The 22,287-nt window shown below is 44.9% G+C and overlaps 1 protein-coding gene across 2 annotated transcripts in view; it reads right to left on the bottom strand.

Annotated features, from left to right (window-relative positions):
• The window catches only part of TENM4 (teneurin transmembrane protein 4), an 813,415-nt gene that overhangs the window by 182,894 nt on the left and 608,234 nt on the right, over nucleotides 1–22,287 (bottom strand). For both annotated transcript variants that reach the window (XM_066249328.1, XM_066249320.1), the window contains one exon: nucleotides 21,363–21,573. In XM_066249328.1, the coding sequence (XP_066105425.1) occupies nucleotides 21,363–21,573 (211 nt within the window). The remainder of the gene's footprint in view (nucleotides 1–21,362; nucleotides 21,574–22,287) is intronic.

Below are 22,287 nucleotides of genomic sequence, written 5' to 3'. Positions count from 1 at the left end.
GCAACTAACGGTCCAACACCGTCTCCACACAGTACTGGCTTATATTATTAAGACACAACTAAATCCATGTAAAATTATGTTTCTTCCACCGCAGGGCACTATTAACACCTGGGGTGTGCCCATATGGATGTACTGGGGATGCTGAATTCTCTCTTCCTTTCAGCTCATACCTCCAAGGCACGGAGGACCATTCTATAGGCATCACCCCCTCTTTCTGTGACAGAAAAGTTTTAAGGGTTCAGTCTCTTCTAGAACCTCTGGGACATTTCCCACGCACCCCTTCACACCGAAAACTCCTGGCTTCACTTCATCCCTTTGTTACGGCTTACCCTGGGCACGTTGGCTACACCCACGACATGGGAGGCTGGTTCTGCTGACGGGGCCTGATCCATCACTGCAGCTAGGGGGTAGCCCAGCAGCCAAAGGAAGAGCGCACGCGCGCGCGCGCGCACACACACGTACATGCACATGCACACTCGCCTCCATGAGAAGAGAAGCTGCCACCTGCTCATTGTTAAACCAAGGGTAATGGGGACTAATGCTAGGCTTGCTTGGTCTTGAGGCTTCCAAAAAAGGTGGTAGAAAGCTGGAAAAAAAGATCACCACCTTCCCAGGGGACAGACCCCGGGCCCCCCGCTGAGCCTTCTGCCTCCTCCTGGGGCTGGGGTAAAAGGCCCCTTGGTCCTGAGCGCTGCCCCTGTAGAGATGCTGTTTTTGTCTGCCTCAGCCTTAGCAGCTGCAGAGCCTTCTGTCACCCGCTTCCCTTCATGGCAGCTGGGCAGCATTCCAGAGGACACTAGTACATGTCCTTTCCAAAGCAGCCGGGTCTGAGGGTGCTGCTGCTCGGCTCAGCTGATGGTCTGTACGGTTTAGGGAGAGCAGCTTTCAGTCATGATGGCTGAGTGTAACCCCTCTTCCTTCTCAGACGCTGCGGAAATCCCAACCTTCACGCTCAACTGCCAGGACAGTAAATCAAGAGAAAGGCACTGGCCAGAAAACCCAGACATCTGCTGAAAGTCAAAGATGGGTTAGAATATCTGATCTCTCACTCTTGTCCTCTAAGCTTCTTAGATTTCTAGTGCAGATACAAATTTTTAACCAAGAAGTAATAAATTCAGACCTCCAGTAACGTAACAATAAATATAATAATAGCCACCACCACCACCCTTGATTGAGTCCTGCTGTGTGCTAGGCTCTGTGATAATAAGCATACTAATATCCTATATGATTTCATTTAAGTGTCACCCCAACATTAAGAGCTAGGTGTCATTTCCATACCTTTCAGATGAGGAAACAGAGGCTTTGGGAAGTGAGAAGGCTTGCTCTAGCAATTAGTTACCTAAATTCAACTCTGTTCCAGGTACAGGAGATGAACTGATTCAGTTGTGCCTTCTCTGTCTGTCCCCCACCCCTGCCCCCGGACATTGCTTAAGCTTTCATGGCAGCTCAGGTTTGCTTCATTGCAGTTAGGCATCTCCACGCCTGCTTCCTCCAGTGCAATTAGTGCTTCGGAGGGTCTAAGGCCCTCTGTGACCCCAACTCCCAGTTATGACCCTGTGAAGAGCAAATGCTTGGTAAATGACCAGCTGAGCTACACCAGAGGCACGGCCTCTGCCCTCTGACTTCACAGTCTGATACAGGTAACCAGAAGATCGTTCACACTGTGAAAAGTGCCTTCAGTGAACACACGCGTAGAGCTCAGAGGAGGAAGCAACACCTCAGAGGCCTCCGTGAAAGCAGTGCAGCTCAGCATTGGGACTGGAAAAATGGTCTCCGGGCAGAGAAGGGCCCTTGGAGTGTTTAGAAAAAGCGGAACACGGTCAAATACAGGTGTTCTCGGAATCAGAGTGGCAGGGCTGGAGTGTAGGATGAGCAGCAGTATTCAGGCTGTGAAAGGCAGTCAGGTAACAGATGCCAGTAATGAGGGACAAAGGACTTCCCACAGCCTGAGCTGGAGGCCCGAAGGAGCTTTACTTTAGGCAAATCAAAGTGCCTAACGTGGCAGATATCTCTCCTCCTGAACAACCTTTTGAGACAGACAGCCACTACGTTGGCTGGAACTGCAGGTCTGAGAGCCCTCACCAAGAACACATCTTCATTCAGACCTCAGCCCTTCAACATGTCTTTGACTGGGGATTCAGACTCAAGGTACAAATTAAAGAAAATAATACGAGAGCCCACTGTATGTCAGGCAGATGCCGATGCATTATCTCATTAAATCCGTCTGTAGCTCAGGGAAGATAATGACCTTTCTCAAGGTCGCACAACTGGGTGGCTGCAGAACTGGGATGGGAACTTGCTTTTCTCGTTCTTAGAGGCACTCAGCCTTACCCTATGCTCCAAGTAGATTCTCATCCTACATTTTTGTTCTGTGACTCTTCCTTTCCTTTCTTCCTACCCAAATCCTTCTATCCAAATCTTCCTATTTAAATCCTCCTATGCCTTCTTGGTCCACCCTAGGCTATAGTAACCCTCCTTCGTGACCTCCTCAATATTCCCCTAACAATTCACTCTGCTCTACACAGCCCTCTCCACTCACCCCACCCCCATCTGTTGTCTTCAGCGTTATCAGCATCATGCCTCCTCTGGCTGTGCCAGGGACCCCAGACTTGCATGCATTTGTCTCCCCAGGAAGCAGTTCAGTGCTTTGCTTAAAAAAAAAAAGTAAATAAATGTACTATCAATACATATGTTTTAAGATTGATTCACTTTTCATCAGAATTAGCAGAGTTCGGTATACAAAGATAAAAACTAAATTTAGACAATTGTGTGACTTGTGAAGACAATAAATATGAAAGTGGGATTGGGCATAACAATATTAACATCTGTTCCGCTCTGAGCAGGGGGCCTGCTCTGCAGGCTCTGCCCTGCTGCGGTCTGCTCTGCTTTCCAGGCCTGCTCCTCATCCATTATGCTGGGACTTCTGTTCACCACTCCTGCTTATTGGACTCCTCATTTCTCGGACACCCATGCCCCCCGCCACCTTCTTTTACTTTATGGTTTTGGTGGAGTGCATTTTACAGAAACTTCCTGAGAAAAGGTGAATAGCAGGTATGATTTTAGGACTGTGCATGGGTGTAAACATCTTTATTCCACTCTATACTTGATTGATAATTTACTGTCTATGTGAAATGAAGGGGGAACCCTGAGGGTCTAACTGCTGCTGCTTACACATTGTGCAGACCCGAACCCACCCTCGATTCAGCTCCGTGCCTCACGCCAGCCCTCTGTTGGACCTGGAGCCTCGGGCCACAGCTTCTCTGGGCTCTGCTGCTTGTTGACATCTCAGGCAGCAGGGGCTCAGTACTCAGCTTTCTCCACACTGCTAACTCAACCCACTTTCTGTCTTCCTGGCATCTCTTGATGGCTGCTGCCTCTTATTCCTTTTGTCCTTGTGGGTTTGTTCCTCATTTGTTTTAAATCATTGCTGTCATTATGGTGGGGTTCCAGGAGGGAGATAGATATGAGACCCAACCATGAGTTCCTCTGAATAAAATCTAAGGCAGTTTTCCAGGCCCTCTTTCTTGAAGCTCCCTCTTCCCTCAGCCTTAAAATCAACAGGCTTTCTGATATCCACTCATACCACCTGCCTCTTCTGGCTTGTGCTCGACCCATCAAATTCCGGTGGTTCTCAGGTACCTGCCTTAAATCCTTCTCGCTTCCCACCGCTTGCCACTCACCTTGCTCTCCCCATCAACTGTCTGAGGTCTCAGTTCAGGTGTCATATACTCAAAATAAGCCTTCCCAAACCCTATCCCAATTAGGCCCGTCTCCCCTTGTTCAGTGCTCCCCGGGACCCCACCCCTCTCCATCCTAACCCATCACGGTCACATCACTGATTAATGTGTTTGCTGCAGGCTGAGAGAGCCACCAGGGCACGTCCTTGTCTGCCTCGTTCACAGCTGTCCCCAGGGCCATAGCAGAGGGCATGGCGTGGAGAAGGTGTGAAAAAGCACATGCTGCATGATGCATGCTGGCAAAGAGAAATGGATGAACAGATCAATCAAACAGAATTTGATTCAAAGGCCAGGCCGTCCATATACTTGCTGTGTGATTGTGGACCAGGAAAAGAGCCTCCCTTTCTGAAGTTCAGCTGCTGCTTCTGCTAAATAGGGACTATAATCCGAGTACCCCACCCCCCCGCCACTGGGTTGTAAAGAACAAAATAAAGATGAAAGAACTGTCTGCCACTGTGCTGAGTAAGCTAAAAGTCCTGTGCAACATAGGGGATAATTACTGTCCTAGTAAACTCGGCTACAGAGAAAAGTCTTGTCTGATTTGGGTTTGGAAGATGCAGGAAACAGAAATGCAGGCTCAGGTTTCAAATCTCAGGATTCTTTCAAATACGCTTTCTTTCTTAAAGGAAATCCCACTAAGCCTTCTCTGGTACCCTCTAACGCTTGGCATTCGGGATGGAGGGACCGCCTGTGTGTTCTTGTATCTCACCTCAAGCAAAGCTGATTTAGAAAGCATTGTGTGCCTTCTGGTAATAGTTTTAACTTAATGCATTCTTTAAAAAGTAAAAACAATGAAAATGTTTACATACACAGAGGTGTGTAACAGAGCTGAAGAAACACATGTGTGTCCATACACCTGCAGCACTTAAGGAATTATATCAGCAGCCAACTTCGATTCAACTTAGACCCTTTTCCAGTCCTCTAGATTTGCCCATCCTATCATGTGTGCCAACGGGGGGAGAACAGGAACCGTGTGGAAAAGCCCAGGTCTCCTTTGTCTTAGGCTGACCGAGGTCTCCTCTTTCAGAGCCCCCGGCAGTCAGCGCTCTGAAGCCCTGCATTAGGTTCAGTTTGGAAGAGCTCCGGACTCCAAAGGCCAGCCTGACAAACACTCCCTAAATGTCACTGCGGTTTCAGCAGCAGGAAGTGGGCAGGCGGAAGCAGCAGTGGTCTCAGAGTGGAAAGACTTGAATTCAAGTTCAAATTCTGCTTCTAAACTACTGAATTAGGCAAATTACATTCTAATTAATAATAAGTGTTCATATTGCAAACATAACTTTTGGGGCTGAAAATTATAAGCGTTTCCCCATGTTTCATACTCTTTATAATAGTAATTTTTCATGGCTGAATAATATTAAGTGAGTATTCCATAATTTGTATGCTTTCTTATTATTAGAAACTATTGTTTCAAAATTTTTTACAACTGTAATGCTAAGATAAACACGCAGCTTTTTCAAGGTATAGGTTTATTTCTTTAAGAAGGACTCTCAGAAGTTGAAAATACAAACATTTTTATGATTTAATACAAAATGCCAATTTAATTTCCCAAAGGGTGTATCGATTTACAGTGCAGCCAGTGACACGCGTGGGGATGGTCCCACTATATCACTTTGGGATCGGATATTAACTTGGAGGGGGTTTCTAATTTATTGGGTTAAAAAAAAGATGCACAATATTTTAATCTGCACTTCTGAGATTGCTAATGAGGTCAAACATATTCGGGGTATGCTTACTGCGTATGATATATTTTTGGAAACTTTTCTACCATTTTTTTAGCCATTTATCTGAGATCATAAATTTTTCCCACAGGATATGCACTTTAATATAATATAGATAGTAACACTTCCTTAATCTCTCAGAATTACTGCAAGTATTTTCCCAGTGTACTATTTTTCTTCTTATTTTGACAAGACTTATGAGACATATGGAAGTTTTACATTTTTAAGTAAGCATTTGTTAGTCTTCTGCTTTGTGATTTCTTCAATGACTTTTCCAAGCCAGAGATATGCGAATATTGGGTTTTACCCTTTTTAGTTTGGCTTTTAAGTATTTACCTCTTTAATCCATCTGGAATTTATTTTGGCATATGGTATGAGGTGAAGTCTGAATCAGAGGGGAAAAACTCACATTCCTCCAGGGGCCAGGCAGGTAAGTTGAAAGAGTGTGAGGGAGGTCAGGCACAAGAAGAAGGGATGAGGTGGAGACTGCATTGAATTAGAGAGCATTTAAGGGGGCAGAGGCTTGTTCCTGTAGAGACTTTAGTCTTCTGATTTGTAAAGGTAAACCATAAACCCATAGTTTAATGGGAGATTGTCCCATTTTTAAATATTGGACTAACACTCTAGGCTAAAAAGAACTGCTTTGTCTGTCAACCACATCTACCCCTCTGGATGCCACTCTGCAGCCGCCGGAGCAACCTGAGGTTTCCCAAGATAGCCCAACAACATTTATTGACTAAACCATTTCTTCTCCAATGATTTGCAATTCTCCCCTTTCCAAATATTAAACTTTTACACATAAGTGGTAATGTTTCTAGGCAATTTTATTTCATTAGTCTGCTTGACTTCTATTCTCTTTTATTATAGACTTACAGTATGTCAATATCTTTAAAGATGAGTACCCTTTCATTATTCTTTTTAGAATCTTTTCCATACTTTCATCTGTTTATTATTCCAGCTGAGGTCTTAAACCATTCAACCAAATCGCCTGAATTCCCCTTAGGATTCTGCCTGGCATTCCATTAACCTATAAATTGACATATTTAGAGCATTTCACCTTCTCATCTCAGAACATGTTATATTTCCTAATTATTCATGTCCTGTTTTATAGCTTGCAATAAAATTTCACAGTTTTTGTCACGCAGGTCACATATAGTTCTTATTAAAATGATATTTTAATTTCTATTGATTTATTTGACTGAGACATTTTTCATTATATTTCATAACTAGTTATTGTAAGTGTACAGGAAATCTATTGACTTTTGTAAAGCTTCCTTATACCCCAGTTACAAGTTTTAAATTCTTATTAAGTAAAATAGTTTTTCAATTAATGTTTGTGTGTTCTCTAGGAATACAAACACATCTTTCATAAATAGTGATAGTTTTGTCTCAGACTCTTGTCTCTGTTGGGTGTCTTGTATTGGCCCAAACTTCTAAAACAATGCTAACAAAAAATATACCCTGATTTCTTAGTGATTTTAAAGGAAATCTAATATTTAACCAGGAAGCATTAGATTTTGATTAAAAATCAACACTCTTTATTATGCAAAGTATTTTTTTTGTCTTTCATTTCCAATTCTGTTATGACTTATTATTATCATCAAAAGTGTTTTTTATCACTTATTGAACACATGAGACAGATGTCCGCACAGGGCCTTCAAAAGTATGAGAAACTTGCAAAATAAGTTGAACCATAAAATACCTGGGTTTGAATCCTAGCTCTGACTCTGTGTGACATGGAACACAATTGCTGCATCATCTGGAAAAGGGGGGTAATAACTGTGATAGGCAAAGACTGGTTCTGAGAATTAAAAAGAGTTAATTTAAAGAAATCGTGTTTAGTATAGTACTTAGCACCCAAATAAAGCTCAACAGACTTCACGTTCCTCCACTACCATTTAACAGAAAGAGATAATGTTGGCACATTTTCCCAAATAAAAGTATTCCAAAGAACAGTCTCCACTTAGAGACCTGAGAAAACTCAAACTGTATATGTGAAAAATACCATCCCAGCCTTCCTGCTTTAGGACTTTTTCTCACTTTTCTAAAATACACAGTCCATTTCTTGCACTCTTGCATGGAGTCTTTGGCCTATGAAAATAAAAAAAAAAATTAGGCTGATATGTAATAAGAACCAGGAATGAAATAAACTGTGCTTCTATTAGCCCTGAACATGAGCGCTGCTCAGATAAAGGCATGAACAAGCAGCTACTCAAACTAAAACCAGATGTTCTGAGGTTTCTGGCTTACAGTTTTTTACAACCCTTCATATAACACTCAGAGTCCTGTCATTTCAACAGAAGGTCCTCTGCTCTGTTTAAGCAGCAAGAAGCCCGCCCCAAACCTCTGTCAGATTTGCAATCACTAACCCTTTGCTTGATTGTAAATATAAAGGAGCTCTTTCCACAAGTAGAAAGATCCTTTGGTACAAACTCTTTGGCCCAGAATAGTGCCAAGGACTGACGAAGCATACACCCAAACAGAGGAGCTGAAATGTTCACCCGTTGCCCTGGGAAAGGGGGAATGCAGGGTGCCAGGGCAAGGGCTGACTTGGGAGGGGCCCAGGTAAAGGGTACAAAAGCCAGTGCAGAAAGAGCATGGATTCTGGAGTCAGACTGTCCCAGACTCAATTCCTGGCTCTGCCTTTACTCTGTCTAACCGTAGACAAGTTTGTTAATATCTCTGAAACTTGTTTCTTCATCTATACAAAGGAAACAATTGTTCCTGCTTCCCTGAGGCCGTTACAGAATTTAAGGGAGATAATGCATGTATAACACTTACACTCCTGGGACCCTGTAAACACTTGAAAATGATCAGCAACCAATATTGCTAATAACAATAACAAACACTTGTATAGCACTCATCATGTGTCCAGCGTTGTTCTCAGTATTTAACATGCATTAATTCATTTTGTCCTTATAATTATGCCCATGAAATGGGTACTAACTTTTCAGGTAAGGAAACTGAGGCAATGGGTTACCTATCGTGCCCATGGTCAACAAGTGGCAGAGACTGGATTCAGCCCAGGCCATCTAGCTTCAGGTCCACTCTTGAACTACAAAGCCACGGTACCCCCTCTCTCCTGTGGCATTCATTACACAACGCAACTGATGTGATTCAGGGCTGCCTTGAAGCTGCCTTTACATGGGAGGGAATGCACACCTCGGGCCGCGAGGGGCCCGCTCAGTGAGGCAATCCATTTCTCGGAAGCACCGCGTCCTTGAGATCCGTGCAGACCCCATCCTGTGGTCCTGCATCCCACCCCCTCCACCTTCAAACTTAACTTCATCTGTTCACATCTTCATCACCGCCTCGGTCCCGCAGGAGGAGGGTTCTCCTCTTCCCCTGGGTCCAGCCCTCCGGCATCTGCCCTTCATTCTGTCTCCCACCTCCTTTCATTAGTCACCCCCCTCTCTCCTGGGCCTCCCCTCTTCTCCCCTGGCTCTTTTCCCACAGCTGACAACACGTTCCAGGCTCTCCCCACCTTATATAAACCTTTCCTTGAACCTGCCTCCTCCTCAGGTTACTCAGATCTGTCTCCTGCCCTGCTCTGTCCAGAAGGAATTGTTTCTACTCCACACCTCTCACTCACTCTTGAACTTGTGATGACCTCACTTCCACCTGCAACAGGGCGTGGGGCTGCTCCCAGTGAGGCTGCCAAGGACCTCCTAATGACCAAGTCTAGCGGCTGCTTTGTAATCGGCTCCCTGACTTTTCTCCAACCCCCAATCTCTATCTGCTCCCCCCCACTCTCTGAATGTTAGGGTTCCATTCTTCAGTCCCTCCTTCTCCCTCCCACCTGCCCCTCTCATATCCACACTGATGATGCCCCCCTGGGTTTCTGTCTCCAGGTCAGAGCTATTCCGCATGTCAACACCTATTTATCCATCTGCCTATTGGTAACTGCCAACAACTAACATCCACTTGGAAATTCTATTAGCATTTAACATCTAATGTGAACTTAGGGTCTTCCTACTTCCTCCCCCTCAACAAACCCACTTTCTCTCATTTTTTAACTTAATTAATGAGATCACTATACATCCATTCCCCAAGGTCAAAACTTCCTGCTGCTCTCTTACAGCTACAATATAGTGGTCAAGAAACCCAGCTTATAACATCCTGGAACGCACCTCTTCCTTTATATAAGAGCAGTGGCATTTGCCCCAATTCAGGTCCTCTTTTCTCATCTAACCCTGTTGGTTACCAAATAGTTTCGAATTGGTTTCCCTGTTTTACTCTGAGAAACCAGCCCATAGTATGTACCACTGCCAGAGAGGTTTGTCCAAGACCTGAATCGCAGTACACACTTGCTTAAAAGTGACCCTGTGCTCCCCACTGCCTCCAATCCCAGACTTCTAAGCTGGACAACAAAGACCTTCCCAGTTTGGTCCCCTCTCATTTTCTAGGCTCTTCGCTGGGCATCACCACCTTTGTGTACTCCACCCACTCCTGGTGGCCCAACAGGCACTCTCACACACGGGCAGATGAGAATAAAAGTGTGGATATTAGAGTCAGACCTGAATTCAAATTCCAGCTCTTTACTGGCTGGGTGTGAAACTTCTGCCTAGTCAGTTAAATACTCTGAGTTCTACTTTCCTCTGGGGAAAAGGTATCTACTTTAAACCTGCTGTAAGGGTCTGAAACAGTTAATGTAAAACATCTAGGAAAATACTTAGCTGTAGTAGACACTGAATAAACAGTAGCTATTAATATTACAAATTTTCCCAAGTAGTTTTGGAGAGGCAAGGAGGAGTTTGTAAAGAATGACAACACCTGAACCTAGAATGGAGCATCTGAGAAGTTCCTTATGGAATCAGAAAAAAATCTTATTTATAAGGGACAAATGACAGTGTCTTGGAATGTTCTAGAACCCACATTTCCATTTTTGAGCTTTAGCAGTACAGCTATAAAAAGATTTCAGGATTTGAACGAGTTTCAGAGTTGCTCTGCCCTCTGAATCCAGCAGCCTCGGAACTTACAGATTGCCCTGGACCAAAAGAGCATCCCCAGCCGGGCACCTCTGGCAGTACCTGAACTGACAGCTGTGCCCTCCTTCCTTCAAAGCTGCCTACAAGTTCCTGTCCACAGAAGGGGGTTCTAGGTAGCAAGGAGCATCTGTGACCTCTGACCGTTCCACTTGGCGCTCACAGACCCTCTGATGAGGGTCTGCCATGTTCAGAGGCCTGTTCCAGGCACCGGGGCTCCAGGGGAAGCTGCTGGGATTCGATTCCGAAGACCTGGCTTTGGGTCCTTATGTGAGCCACGGGTCATGGACTCTGTTTCCTCACGTCTGAAATGCCAATAACAACCCCTTCCTGACTGGTTCACAGTGACCACACCTGTGGTTGAGCAGAGATGGTTACTATCTTAACTCAATGTCTCCTTTTTTCTTTTGAGTAACTCTTTTTCTATATTCCTTTCTGCTTATTACTTCAGTTTGGCCCCAAGTGAATAATAATTGATATCTGTGCACTGCTTCCCCAGTGCACTGAACAGGTTTCTCACAATAAGTCCTTCATGCCGCCCAGCCTCCCCCTGCACCCCCGGCAGAGGTAGCGCCGTCCTCCCTGCTCCCCGGGGATCTCAGAGACCCCTCTGCTGGAGCAGATCACATTACATGGAAATTAATTATGGGAGGTCAGTGCTCCCGGTTAACTATGGGCTCTTTGAGGGCAGGCTTCTGTTTTATTCACTGATAAATCTCTAGCACTTAGCCACGTAGATGTTCAGCAAATGTTGAATAATTAAAGACATGTTGAGAATTTACCACAACTCACATGTGTTCATGTCACTGTCAGACTCTCTAAAGTGAGGTGTTTCCCCTTAATTATAGGTAAGTTAGGTGAGGCTCAAATGTATTTGAGGTCCCATAGCTTGTGAATAGTGTAGCCAGAATTCAAACCCAGGTCTTCTTGACTCCAAAGTCTTTCCCTGGACCACATAGCCCCTCTGGCCACAGCAACAATCTCAACTATCTACCAGCAATGACAAGTCAGCAGACTTGGGTTACAGAACAGGAGGACAGACACTTAACCCTGTCCCACATATCAGTGGGACTGCACAGGGACAGAAGAAAGACAGTACTGTTGAGAACCCCCCTAAAGATGCTGATTTGCAATAGATAAGCTAGCTGGCAAGATGGTGGTGAGCTGCCCTTACTGAGAGAAAAAAGAGCTATCAGAAAACAAAAATTCAAGCATCACTGATAAAATATCTTCTGCTGGAAACTCCACCTGGATGGGGTGGGAGAAGGGGCTCCTTCAGCGGGAGTCAGAACAGGGCAGGTTGTTCTTTAGAACAGGTGGATGGGTCCCCGGCAGCTGCTGACGGCAGGCATATTGCTGGCATATTGTGAGCTGAGGAGGGTGAATGTCATAATCTCTGAGACCCCACCTATACAACAATTCTCTGACTATGAGAGTGTATGAGGACACACATGGATGTCATCACACACTAGAATCCTGGTCACTAAGATGTGAGAAAAAGATCATGGACTTCAGTTTGCTAAACTAGCTCTGCTATTTCCTACTCGTGACATCTTGGCAAATGATCTCTGAGCCTCAGTTTCCTTACCTATTACGTGGAAACACACATACTCTAACTTCCAAGTTGTTCTGAGAACCAAGTACTAATGCACCTAGTGCAGTGCCTGGCACGGACTCAGTGCTTAGTTAATAAGCTGCTGTAGTTACTACGATCCTGGCTCTGCCACTTGGTAGCTGTGTGACCCTGGACAAGTCATTTGAACTTCTCTAAGCCTCAGTTTTCTTATATTTAAAAGTGAGATTTGAATAAATAAAAGTTGTGTGAAGGCTTGCGGGCATTATGTATTCCAAAGTGGCAAAAACATAAAACCGGAAGGGAAAGGAAGTTCTAGCTGGAGGTTGAGGAGATGGCTAAAATGCTGAGACAGAGGAGCCCTAAGACATTTGGATTCTCTCTACTGCATCTGCACATCCCTCTATCCGCCCTCTTCACAGCCTCTAACTGCAGGCTCCTTTGCCAGCTGCTTGTCTTCACTCACCTCTAAAAGGGACCATCTATCAACCCTTTTCTCTTTCGGCTCTAACCTCTTCCCTTAGGAAACCATCTCAACACCTTACTGGGGTTTGCCAATACTCTCTAAGGGCCAGTACACACCTCAGGTCTGTTCATCTATTTCCCATTCCAAGGCCTCCAGCCGGAGCATCTGCCTAGACTACTACGACAGCCTCCTGTGTCCCAGGCTCCTAAAGCTAAAGAAACTTTCAAATATGGAAATCAGGTCATTCTAGCTCAGTGATTTCCTGTTACCCTTAGGATAAATTAAAAAACAAAACAAAAAAAATTATTTACATGCCATAGGTTCCTGGTACCTCTTCACTCTTATCTGATACTATCTGGCCTTTGATCCCTATATCTTACAATGTGACTATCTGAGAGTTCCTTAAACAACCCCAGCTCTCGCCTGTCCCAGGGCCTTTGCATATGCTCTTTCCTCTGCTTGGTATATTCTTTCTCCAAACCTTCATATAAACAACTCCTATTCCTACCCTTGCCCCAGCTATCTAAATTAGGTTTCCTGTTTGTTTCTCTAGGTACCCTTTTCTTTATTTTTTTTACCACAATAAATATTTACCTTTACCATTATATATTACATATATGTATATGTGTGTGTGTGTGTGTGTATAATATGTATATGGCTGTTTCATATACCAGAGATACTAACACTTGCTTAGAATGTGCCACATGACAGGCAATCGGTCATCACTGGTTGAATGAGAAAATGGACAGAGTGTGCAGGTCTGCCTGCCTGCAACCCCTCTGGACCTTCTGCCCATCTTCCTTAACACATCAGTGAAGGGGCTTTGAGGCTTAAGGAAAAAGGCCCTGTTCCTTGGGCGCTGTAAGGAGACTGAACCGAGCCTTCCTCTCTTCCTCAGTCCTAGGGATCAGCTTCTCCTTTCCCAGCCTCACTTATTAGCCCATGAGAACCCCGTGGGCAAGCACCAGGTCTGCCCAGGCTGGGGGCTGGCTCACAGTAAGGAGCTCTCAGTGGGTACCTGTTGAACCAAACAGACTCAGTGAAGCCTGTGACAAACACTGATGACCATGTATTCACGTTCCCTCTTCCTGAGAGAATGCTAATTTTGTTTGGAGTGCCATTATGGCAAGCTAAAAATAATCACTTTCTCTGATTTCCTTATAGCTCCAAGGGTCCCAGTGACAGCTTTGCTGGAGAAATGCAAGCTGAGTGTTTCGGGGAAAACCTGGCTTCCCTGTCTCTGTCTGCCTTCTCCTCTTGCCTGCCTGGTACGCAGACGTCAGTTCTGAAGGTGGAGCAGCGTCTCAGGACCATGGGGGCCAAGCGTGAGAACAACAGCCGGGGAACAAGGGTGGGAAGAGTCCACACCGCTGGACTGCTGTGCCGGCCCCAAGGGGCACACCCTAGGCTGACAGTGCGCACGAGAACACTAAACCCCACTTACACGCCACTGGTAGGAATCTTGTTATTTGAACACTAAACACATTTCTCACTACTCATTCTCACAGAGTGAACAGCTTTATTACTTGCCCTTTTTTTACTGTGCCCTTGAGGTACCTTTTCTTCTTTCCTGCCCTTGAGGCCCCAGGTCTCAGAGAATTCGGAAAGTTCAGCAGTCCAAGGCCGTTCCCCGGCAGTCACGGCGATGGGGCGCGGGGGGGGGACCCCACCTGCCCCGTCGTCTTCAGTGACAGGGGCAGCTGCGGGCAGGGCTAGCCTCCAGTCTGCAGATGCAGCGCTCTGATACTCCTAGCTCTCCGCCACTGAACAGATTTTTGGCCACAGTTTGTCTCCAGTGTGCTGACTTGAGCTCTCCCTCAGCCTACAATTTCATTCCATGTTTACTAGACTGCTCGGAATAAATCGCTGCTGTCAGGGAGAGGTGAGTTCACAGGGCACTTTCCCAAAGAAATGTTTCCCGGAGAAAGTTCAGAAAGTGCTGCCAATGTCATTTACAAGAAAGTTAATTGATTACCGAGAGACCTTGATTACTCGTTGTTGTATGGTATCTCCTCATTTAGGGAAGGGGATGTGGGGAGCAGTGACGGCAGAGCTTATTAAAAGCTGAAAATCATTCCTAATCACTTTTCTTACTTTCTTCTTTGAAGTAGTGCAGGTTTTCACAGAAATTACAGCATAGAATATCTGGGTTTTTCCTATCCAGCTCCTTGCAAAAGCACCCAGACAGTAACGAACAGTAGTCTTACCTGATCAAAGCAAGGGCCATATGGAAATAGCATGGAACAGTGGTATTTTGGAAAATCATAAAGGACTCAATTTTGACAACGCTTGGAAGATAGGAAGTTATGTGTATCTATTCACAGCGAGGGAAAAGAGGAATGGCTTGCTGGAACAGCAGATAAAAGCAACACTAGAGCCATTAAACCAGTCCTTCCATCCTTCCTGGCTCCCCCTTTCCCTCCTTTTTTCCTTTTCTCATGAAATCACAAAGCTCAATCCCAGTCACTTCTTTCAGTTACATAAATTAATGGGCTCTTGGAAACCCGCTGGCTCTAATTATTTTAGGCCCTTGCTAAAAGCCCACAGAATGAACTTTTTCCTTGGGGTGGCACTCAAGGCTCTCGCTGATGTCTCACTTCTCCCCTTCAGGGCACCCTGCGCTCTCGTCAAGCAGAACTGCTGGCTCCTACAGCCAGCAATTAATTTTCTGCCTACCTGCCTTTTGTTCACGCTATTCCTGCCACCTACAATGAACTCTTCAACAACTCCCCCCTCCCTTTTTACTTCTTTAAAGGTGAAGAATCTACTCACCCTTTAAGGTTCCATCAAATGTTACTTCATTCAGACAGCCCTCCCTGACCCATCCACCTGGACATGCCCCTGCCTTCCTCACATCATCACGGCACCATCACCAGCGACTCTATGAGTGATCTTTCTTTGTCCTTTCCGTGGATTGCAGGTACTTACTGGGTAAATGCTTCTTCTCCTTAATCTAGACCAGGGGTCTCAAACTTGCGGCCCGCAGGCTGCATGCGGCCCGCCGAACAATTTTGTGCAGCCCGCAGACTAATCCACGAAGTTCAAAATATTTTGGATAAAATTAAATAAGCCTAGGGGCCTACCTGTATTTTTCATTTCTCTAGCATCCTAGCTAGATATTAGCTTAGTTAACAGCAGTTGTGATGCGAACTACAGTTTCTGGTCGTTTTGTGACACTGAGTAAACTGCATGTACGATTGTGCTTGTTGTACTGATTTTTTTTTTGTTTTCAACTGCAGTGAGAAAAGTGTTGCGTAACAGTTGCCTTTTGTAGACCTAGTGCGGCCCACCGAACGGCTGTGATCTTGCTCTGCGGCCCACATGCTGAGTTGAGTTTGAGACCCCTGATCTAGACCATGATCTACTTCTGCCAGAAACCACGTCATACGTTCTCTGTATCTCCAGCTTGGGAAAGAGCAGGACTGCAATATGTGTCTAGTCCCTGGGCATAGAATAGGTCAATTTACAGCAGATGCCTGGCCTTGAACAAAAGGTCCCTTCTCTTTAACCATGTAGTATGAATGTCCTTAGACCAGAGCACGTTTCTCATAAAAATTACCAGAGCCTATATTTTCTAACAATGGTGCTCATTTCTTTTCTCTGGGTTTCTAAATCCATTGTGGGGCACCTATTTATTTTCCAACTTGGCTTGCATTGCCACAGTATCAGGTTGATCTGTATTTTTATGCTTCAGCATCAACCAAAATTATAAGATAAGATACTACCTGGAGACCCAACATGCTGCAATGCTGACTTGTTAGGTCTTGGGGGTTGCAAGCAATGCATATGAAGATATTTTTATTTGAAAAGTTTTAGATGCTGTGATATTTTTTCATGGTCTTTTTAATGACTTCTCCAGAAAATTTCCTGGGTTGATGTAAGATGATTGCAAGTTAATAAGGGAGAAATTATATTCGATATAATACAAATGGAAATAAAATATTTAATAGTATCATTGCAAATAGTGAGACACTGGCATAGTGTGGAGAGTAAGGGATTTGGAGACCAAGTTTCCATCCCAGCTCTGCCCTTACTAACTGAGACTTAATTAAATTCTCTGAGCTTCAATTTCTTCATCTATGAAGTTGAGATCAAAATACATACTGTCTAAGGTCTTGTGAGCGTTAAACTACATACAGGAAAGGGCTAGGTGTGGTCCCCAACGCACAGTAGGAGATCTCTAAATGTTTGCTGCCTGAAGGGAACCCTCATGCACTGTTGCTGGGAATGCAGACTGGTGCAGCCATTAGGAGAAACAGTAGAGAGGGTTGTCAAAATATTAAAAGTGGAACTGCCTTAACACTCAGCAATTTCACTTTCGGTAAATACCCAAAACACTAATTTGAAAGAATATATGCACCCCTATCTATATTCATTGCAGCTTTATTTACGACAACCAAGGTACAGAAGCAACAAAGTGCTCATCAAGAGACAAGTGGATAAAAAAATTATGGCACATATACACAAAGGAATATTACTTGGCCATAAAGAAGAATGACATCTTACCATTTGCAACAGCATAGATTGACCTAGAAGGTATTATGCTAAGTGGAAAAAGTCAGACAGAAGAAGACAAATACCACATGATTTCACTTATATATGGAATCTAAAGAACAAAATAAACACACAAAACAGAAACAACCTCATAGATACAAAAACACACTGGGATGGTTGTCAGATAGGGGGCAGTTTGGGGAACTGATGGAAAAGGTGAAGGTATTAAGAACTATAAACTGGTAGTTGTGGAATAGTAACAGAGTTATAAAGTACAACATAGGGAATACAGTCAGTAATATCGTAATTATATATGGGGTTAGATGGACACTGGAAATATTAGGGGGGACATTTTGTAAAGTATATGATCATCTAACCATTATGCTGTATACCTAAAACCAATATGAAATAATATTGAATGTAAACTGTAATTGAAAAATAAAATAAATGTTTGCTGTATGAATGAATAGGTGGAAAAAAGAAGTAAGTGTGACACCGGAAAAAAGGGGTTTGATCCTGGGAAGGAGGTAGATTGCTAAAGAAGGAAGATCACAGCTTTGGAGTCAGACAGATGTAAATTCAAGTCCTGGCTTTTCTCTTAACATCATTAGACCTCAGTTTCCTCATCTGTAATTAGGAGTGATAATAAAAATAAGACAATCACCTCATGGAGTCACTGCAAGGTTTAAAGACTGTATTTAGGCCCTTGGTAAACTGCAATGGTAAATTATATTTTGTCCACTAGTATATATCCTCCTACTTCATTCAATACTGTGGGGTTACCAAAGCTACCCACCCCAATGGAGCCAGGACTGGAAACAACTTCATCTTCAAATGTTGGATCTCCACATGTGGGGAAAAGACTATTTTTTCAAAAAAAAAAAAAAAAGCTGCCAGGTTTCATTCCAAAAGTTGCTTGGTCTCAGTGGGGTGTGTGTCTGTCTGTGTACATACATCTAGTTCACAGGGAGCTCAACATCAGGTCTCGTGTGTATATATTCGTGTATACACTTTGTAAAGTGCTTTTGGATTTTCTTTTTCAAGGCAAAAAAAGATAAACTTATTTAATTTAAAATCATCAGCTGAACTGCATTAAATGGAGGGAAAAGCAAAAATGTACACCATCTAGCTATTTGTTAAATTAAACACAATGATTTCTCCTGTTACTTAATTACAAACAGACATAAGACCTCTGGATTCTGACATCTCAGATCTTCTTTAATTCTAGTCTGCATCTCAACATGTAATGAAGGAAGGGTCATATTCCATTTTCTGTGTTAAGCAAACCAGATAGTTACAGTTGTATATTGAGACTATAATGACTTCACTAAAACAAGACCTAAACTTTCAATTAACCTGCCAAGACAAATTACTACTCATAACTCACAGGTAACAGCCACAGACAGCTGAGACTCAATGCCAGAGACTCTTGGGGAGAAAGAGATTAATAGCAACATCAGAATCGGTTTGTTTTTGTAGTAAACAAAAAATAAGGTATTCATTCAACAATCACCATAGCTTGAAAGAAGACAGAAGAGTCAGAGAGGCAGCCCAAAAAAGGTAGAAGGAGGATGAGATGGGAGAGAATATAGACAGCTTCCAGTTTTCAACTGCTCATAGCACCCAAAGCCTGTGCTAGGCACTTGATATCTGCTCTCTATAATCTTTATGATGGGGACTGCGAAGTAATATTGCTATTTCATTTTTCAGACAAGAAATATGAAGCTCAAATGACTGGCCATGGTCACAGAGCCAACACGGGCAAGTAAGGGAAAGGAGGGACAGAAAGCAGTGCTCACAAGGCATTTGCTTTCAAAGCTTACTGGACAGCCCATCAGGACCAGCTGGGCTCTGCCTCAGGTCTACAGGGGCACAATTTGTGGAGAGAGAGCCCAGGAATTTAAATTTTAAACTAGCTTCCCAGGTGATGCCTTTGTACAACATTTGAGACCACTTGTGAAATACTGTAACCCGTTGCTACTCAAAATGTGGTCCACAGATGAGCCACATGGGTGTCACCAGGTGCTGGTTGGAAATCCAGAATCTAAGGACCCGCCCAGATCTGCCGAAGTGGAATCTGCATTTTAACAAGACACCGGGTGGTCACAATACTCCGTGAAGCACAGAACGGCCTATCTGCCCTAAAAGACATTACAGGGGATGAAAGGTGAAGATAGATTTCATCATTGAGGTGAGAACAGGAGAACTAGAGAGAAAAAGCAACACGGCCTCCTGAATTATGACAAAGCTGGTGAGCAAGCTTTGACAAGCTAAGAGCTGGCAAGGGCACCCAGCAGTGCCCACATTTTATTTCTCTAAGAGGCACATCCTAATTAAAAGTCATTTTCTTTGGGAGTCTGTATTAATATCCTTTCATATTTATGTTGTTATTACAAATAAAGAACTCTGATCGTAAGAGATCTTAGTTCTGGGCATGATGCTCTGTGAGGGCTGGTGAACCATGACTCAGAAATCAGGCTGGGAAACCAGGAAGCTGTAACTCAGGCACTACCAATAACTCAGGAATCATGTCCCTAAATTGAAGCCATTGTGTCCAGAGAGAAAAGAAGAAAGTCTGGATTCTGCCAAACCCACAAGTGACAGACTAGTTGACGGCGAGGACCAGCACTGGCTCTCCAGTGACCGAGAGGGCTGCACCGTTAGCCTCTTGGTCACAGTAACCACGGAGCTGCAGCCTCAAGTTCCAAAAATCTCAAGCCACGAAGAGCTAGAACACCAGTAATTTGTGCAGGGCCAGATACAGGTTAGCGGTAGAGATTCAGAGCTGAGCCTACTCCCTCCGAAGGTGGCATTCAGAAAACTACAGCACTGCCCCTGCCAGGGCTGCAGCAGCTGTCAGTTCTGCCAACGGGGACTGAGCAGAAGAAGGCCACTCTCCACTCATCCCCTTAGTCAAGGAGTGACACTGGGTGCCAGGGAGGCAGAGAAGATTATGTCAAAGTCCCTGCTCTCCAGACACTCGGAGACCAGCAGCTGGGACAGACACGTCCTCCCACACAAGGACAGCGCAAAGTGATGCATCCTACATGGGTGCTGAAGCAGCCGGATGGCCCCTCCTCCATCACGTGGCCGAGAGGGTATAGAATGCTGAGGGCACAGTTACAGCAGACACTTACAAGTCATGAAATCACGCCCATATTGAATGGAAAGGTATTCTTTGCCTCAACATCGAGGGCCAGACTTCAAAGAAGAGAAAGGTGGCCGGAAGAAGAACCCAGGTCTTGTGAGAGTGTTCAGAATGAAGGACATGACTCAGAGGTTTTCATTCGATTCTGTTTTCCGGGTCAGAGGGATTCCGGCCGAGGGCTGTGACGAGCCTTGTGGTGAACTCCGAACCACACAGGGCTGCTCATGAAGCAGAAGCCTCCGTCCCGAGCGTCCCGGCTACTGCTGTTTTGTCTCTAAGTTGTATTTTCTCGTAGGAAATGTTTATCTCCAGCCTGTGTCAGAGTGATTCCTATATAAACTCAGAAAAAACTGTTTTCTGACCGGAAGCACTGACCACTGCACTCTACAGCACACTGTGGCGATGTAGGAGGAGACAGAGTCCACGGAATGTGAGGGGAAAGAGGACACATTCCTTACAGCAGGACACCAGGCTGCCAGACACTGCAGCCTGTGAGGTGGCCACGGGGCTCCCTTGGACTGAGAGCAGGGGCCCTCTTCCCCAGGGAGGGACAGCTAAGGTGTGAAGCATTCATTTAAATCACCAGGGCCTGCTTTCTGTCAGAGATCAAGACATCTATATTCCCAACAAAACCCTCAACTGACCGGTCATGTTGTCATGAGCCCTATGCACTGATATTCTCACTCTCACCAAGCCTTTGTCTCGTTTTCTCATCTGCCAGGGGTTGATGGCTCCCAAAGCAAAGCAAAGCAAAACCAAACCCCACACACCCAAATAACAAATCAATGAGTTGAATCAAGGGAGACTATAAAATAAATAAATAAGTAAAAGTGTTGGGGAAGTTCCGAGATGAAAAATGTTTTCTCCGTGTGGCTGGTCATCCAGGGTTCCATCTCATTGTCAGGTCCCCTTCCGCCCCCATCTTTCAATGTAGCTTCTGGGCCACACCCCGTACCACAGACCACACAGGAAAGGCAGTGGACAACAGCCCTGCGTTCAGGTGCCAGGCCAGAAGAGCCTCCCAGCCTCTCCGGTCACTCCCATCCTCCTTTCCCTACCTCTCACTGCCATCCCTCTTCCGGCAGGCCTGGCCAGTGTGGCCTGGTGCCAGACTGCAGGTGGCATCTACCGCTCTGGGCTAGACCCATTCCCGGCCCAGCTCCAGCCCCCAGCATCCCTACACATCTTCTCACGTGAAGAGACGACATCCCACAGACCCCAGGGAGGTACAGGCTCCTTACCGATGGCGGTGGTGAGAAAAGAAACCACTTCAGACTCCTTCCCGTCATTGTAGAAAGCCAGGTGCCAGATGCCTGAATCCAAATACTGGATGAAGCCGGTCTCATGGCTAGATGGAGGGACGGCTCCCCGAGACTGGCGCTGGGGTCCCTCTAGGCTTCGTGCCTCCTGGGTCAGGAGCCTCCTGCCATCCAGCAGCTCCACAAAGTCAAACTGAAGTACAAAGAGAGCGTAATGAGTCATGGGTCTGCCCCGCCACCATGCTGGATTGTTCTCCGGGCTTTTCCTGGAGCAGACCTGAGGGACCACACCTGAGACAGGCAAAGAGGCTAAAGCCACATGGAGGCGGATTGATCAATTACAAGTTCTTCCCAGACCCCATTTTCTTATGGTAATAGTCTACTTATTCTCTCATGAGTGTAGTAGAATTAGTGGGTTCTTTTTTGGCCTCCTTTCACTTTAATTTTGGTGTATGTGTGGTAAGTCTTCATTGGGCTGAGGCTACACCAGGACAACCGTGTGCTTCCAATGGTGGGCACATGATCACACGCCCAGCCACTTACTCCAGCTCCGTGGAGTCCCAGGGATCTAGGGTTGGGACCGGAGCCCTGGCTGTGCCTTAAATGTCAGTCAAGCGCAAAGGAAAAGCTGATTTATATCTATGGCCCTTTTGTCAATGATCCTTTCTAAGCACTCCAGTTTCAGGGAGCAGTTTTAGGAGAACTTAACTGGATTAACTCAAAACTCTATCAATAATTACATGCTGTGTCAAACACAATTGCCAGTTGATCTGAGCCTGCCAGTATGAGACTCAATAGAAGTCAGACATACAGTGTTAATGACAGGGACCTGGTTAAGTCCTACTGGCCTACCACCAAGCAAATTGAGCTATCTTTCCATCTTTTTTAAAAAAACTTGAGAGAAATA

Source organism: Saccopteryx bilineata, chromosome 1, assembly GCF_036850765.1.
Source record: "Saccopteryx bilineata isolate mSacBil1 chromosome 1, mSacBil1_pri_phased_curated, whole genome shotgun sequence".
Taxonomy (NCBI): domain Eukaryota; kingdom Metazoa; phylum Chordata; class Mammalia; order Chiroptera; family Emballonuridae; genus Saccopteryx; species Saccopteryx bilineata.
Note: the sequence above shows the minus strand (reverse complement) of the source record. Positions and strands in the feature narration are given on the sequence as shown.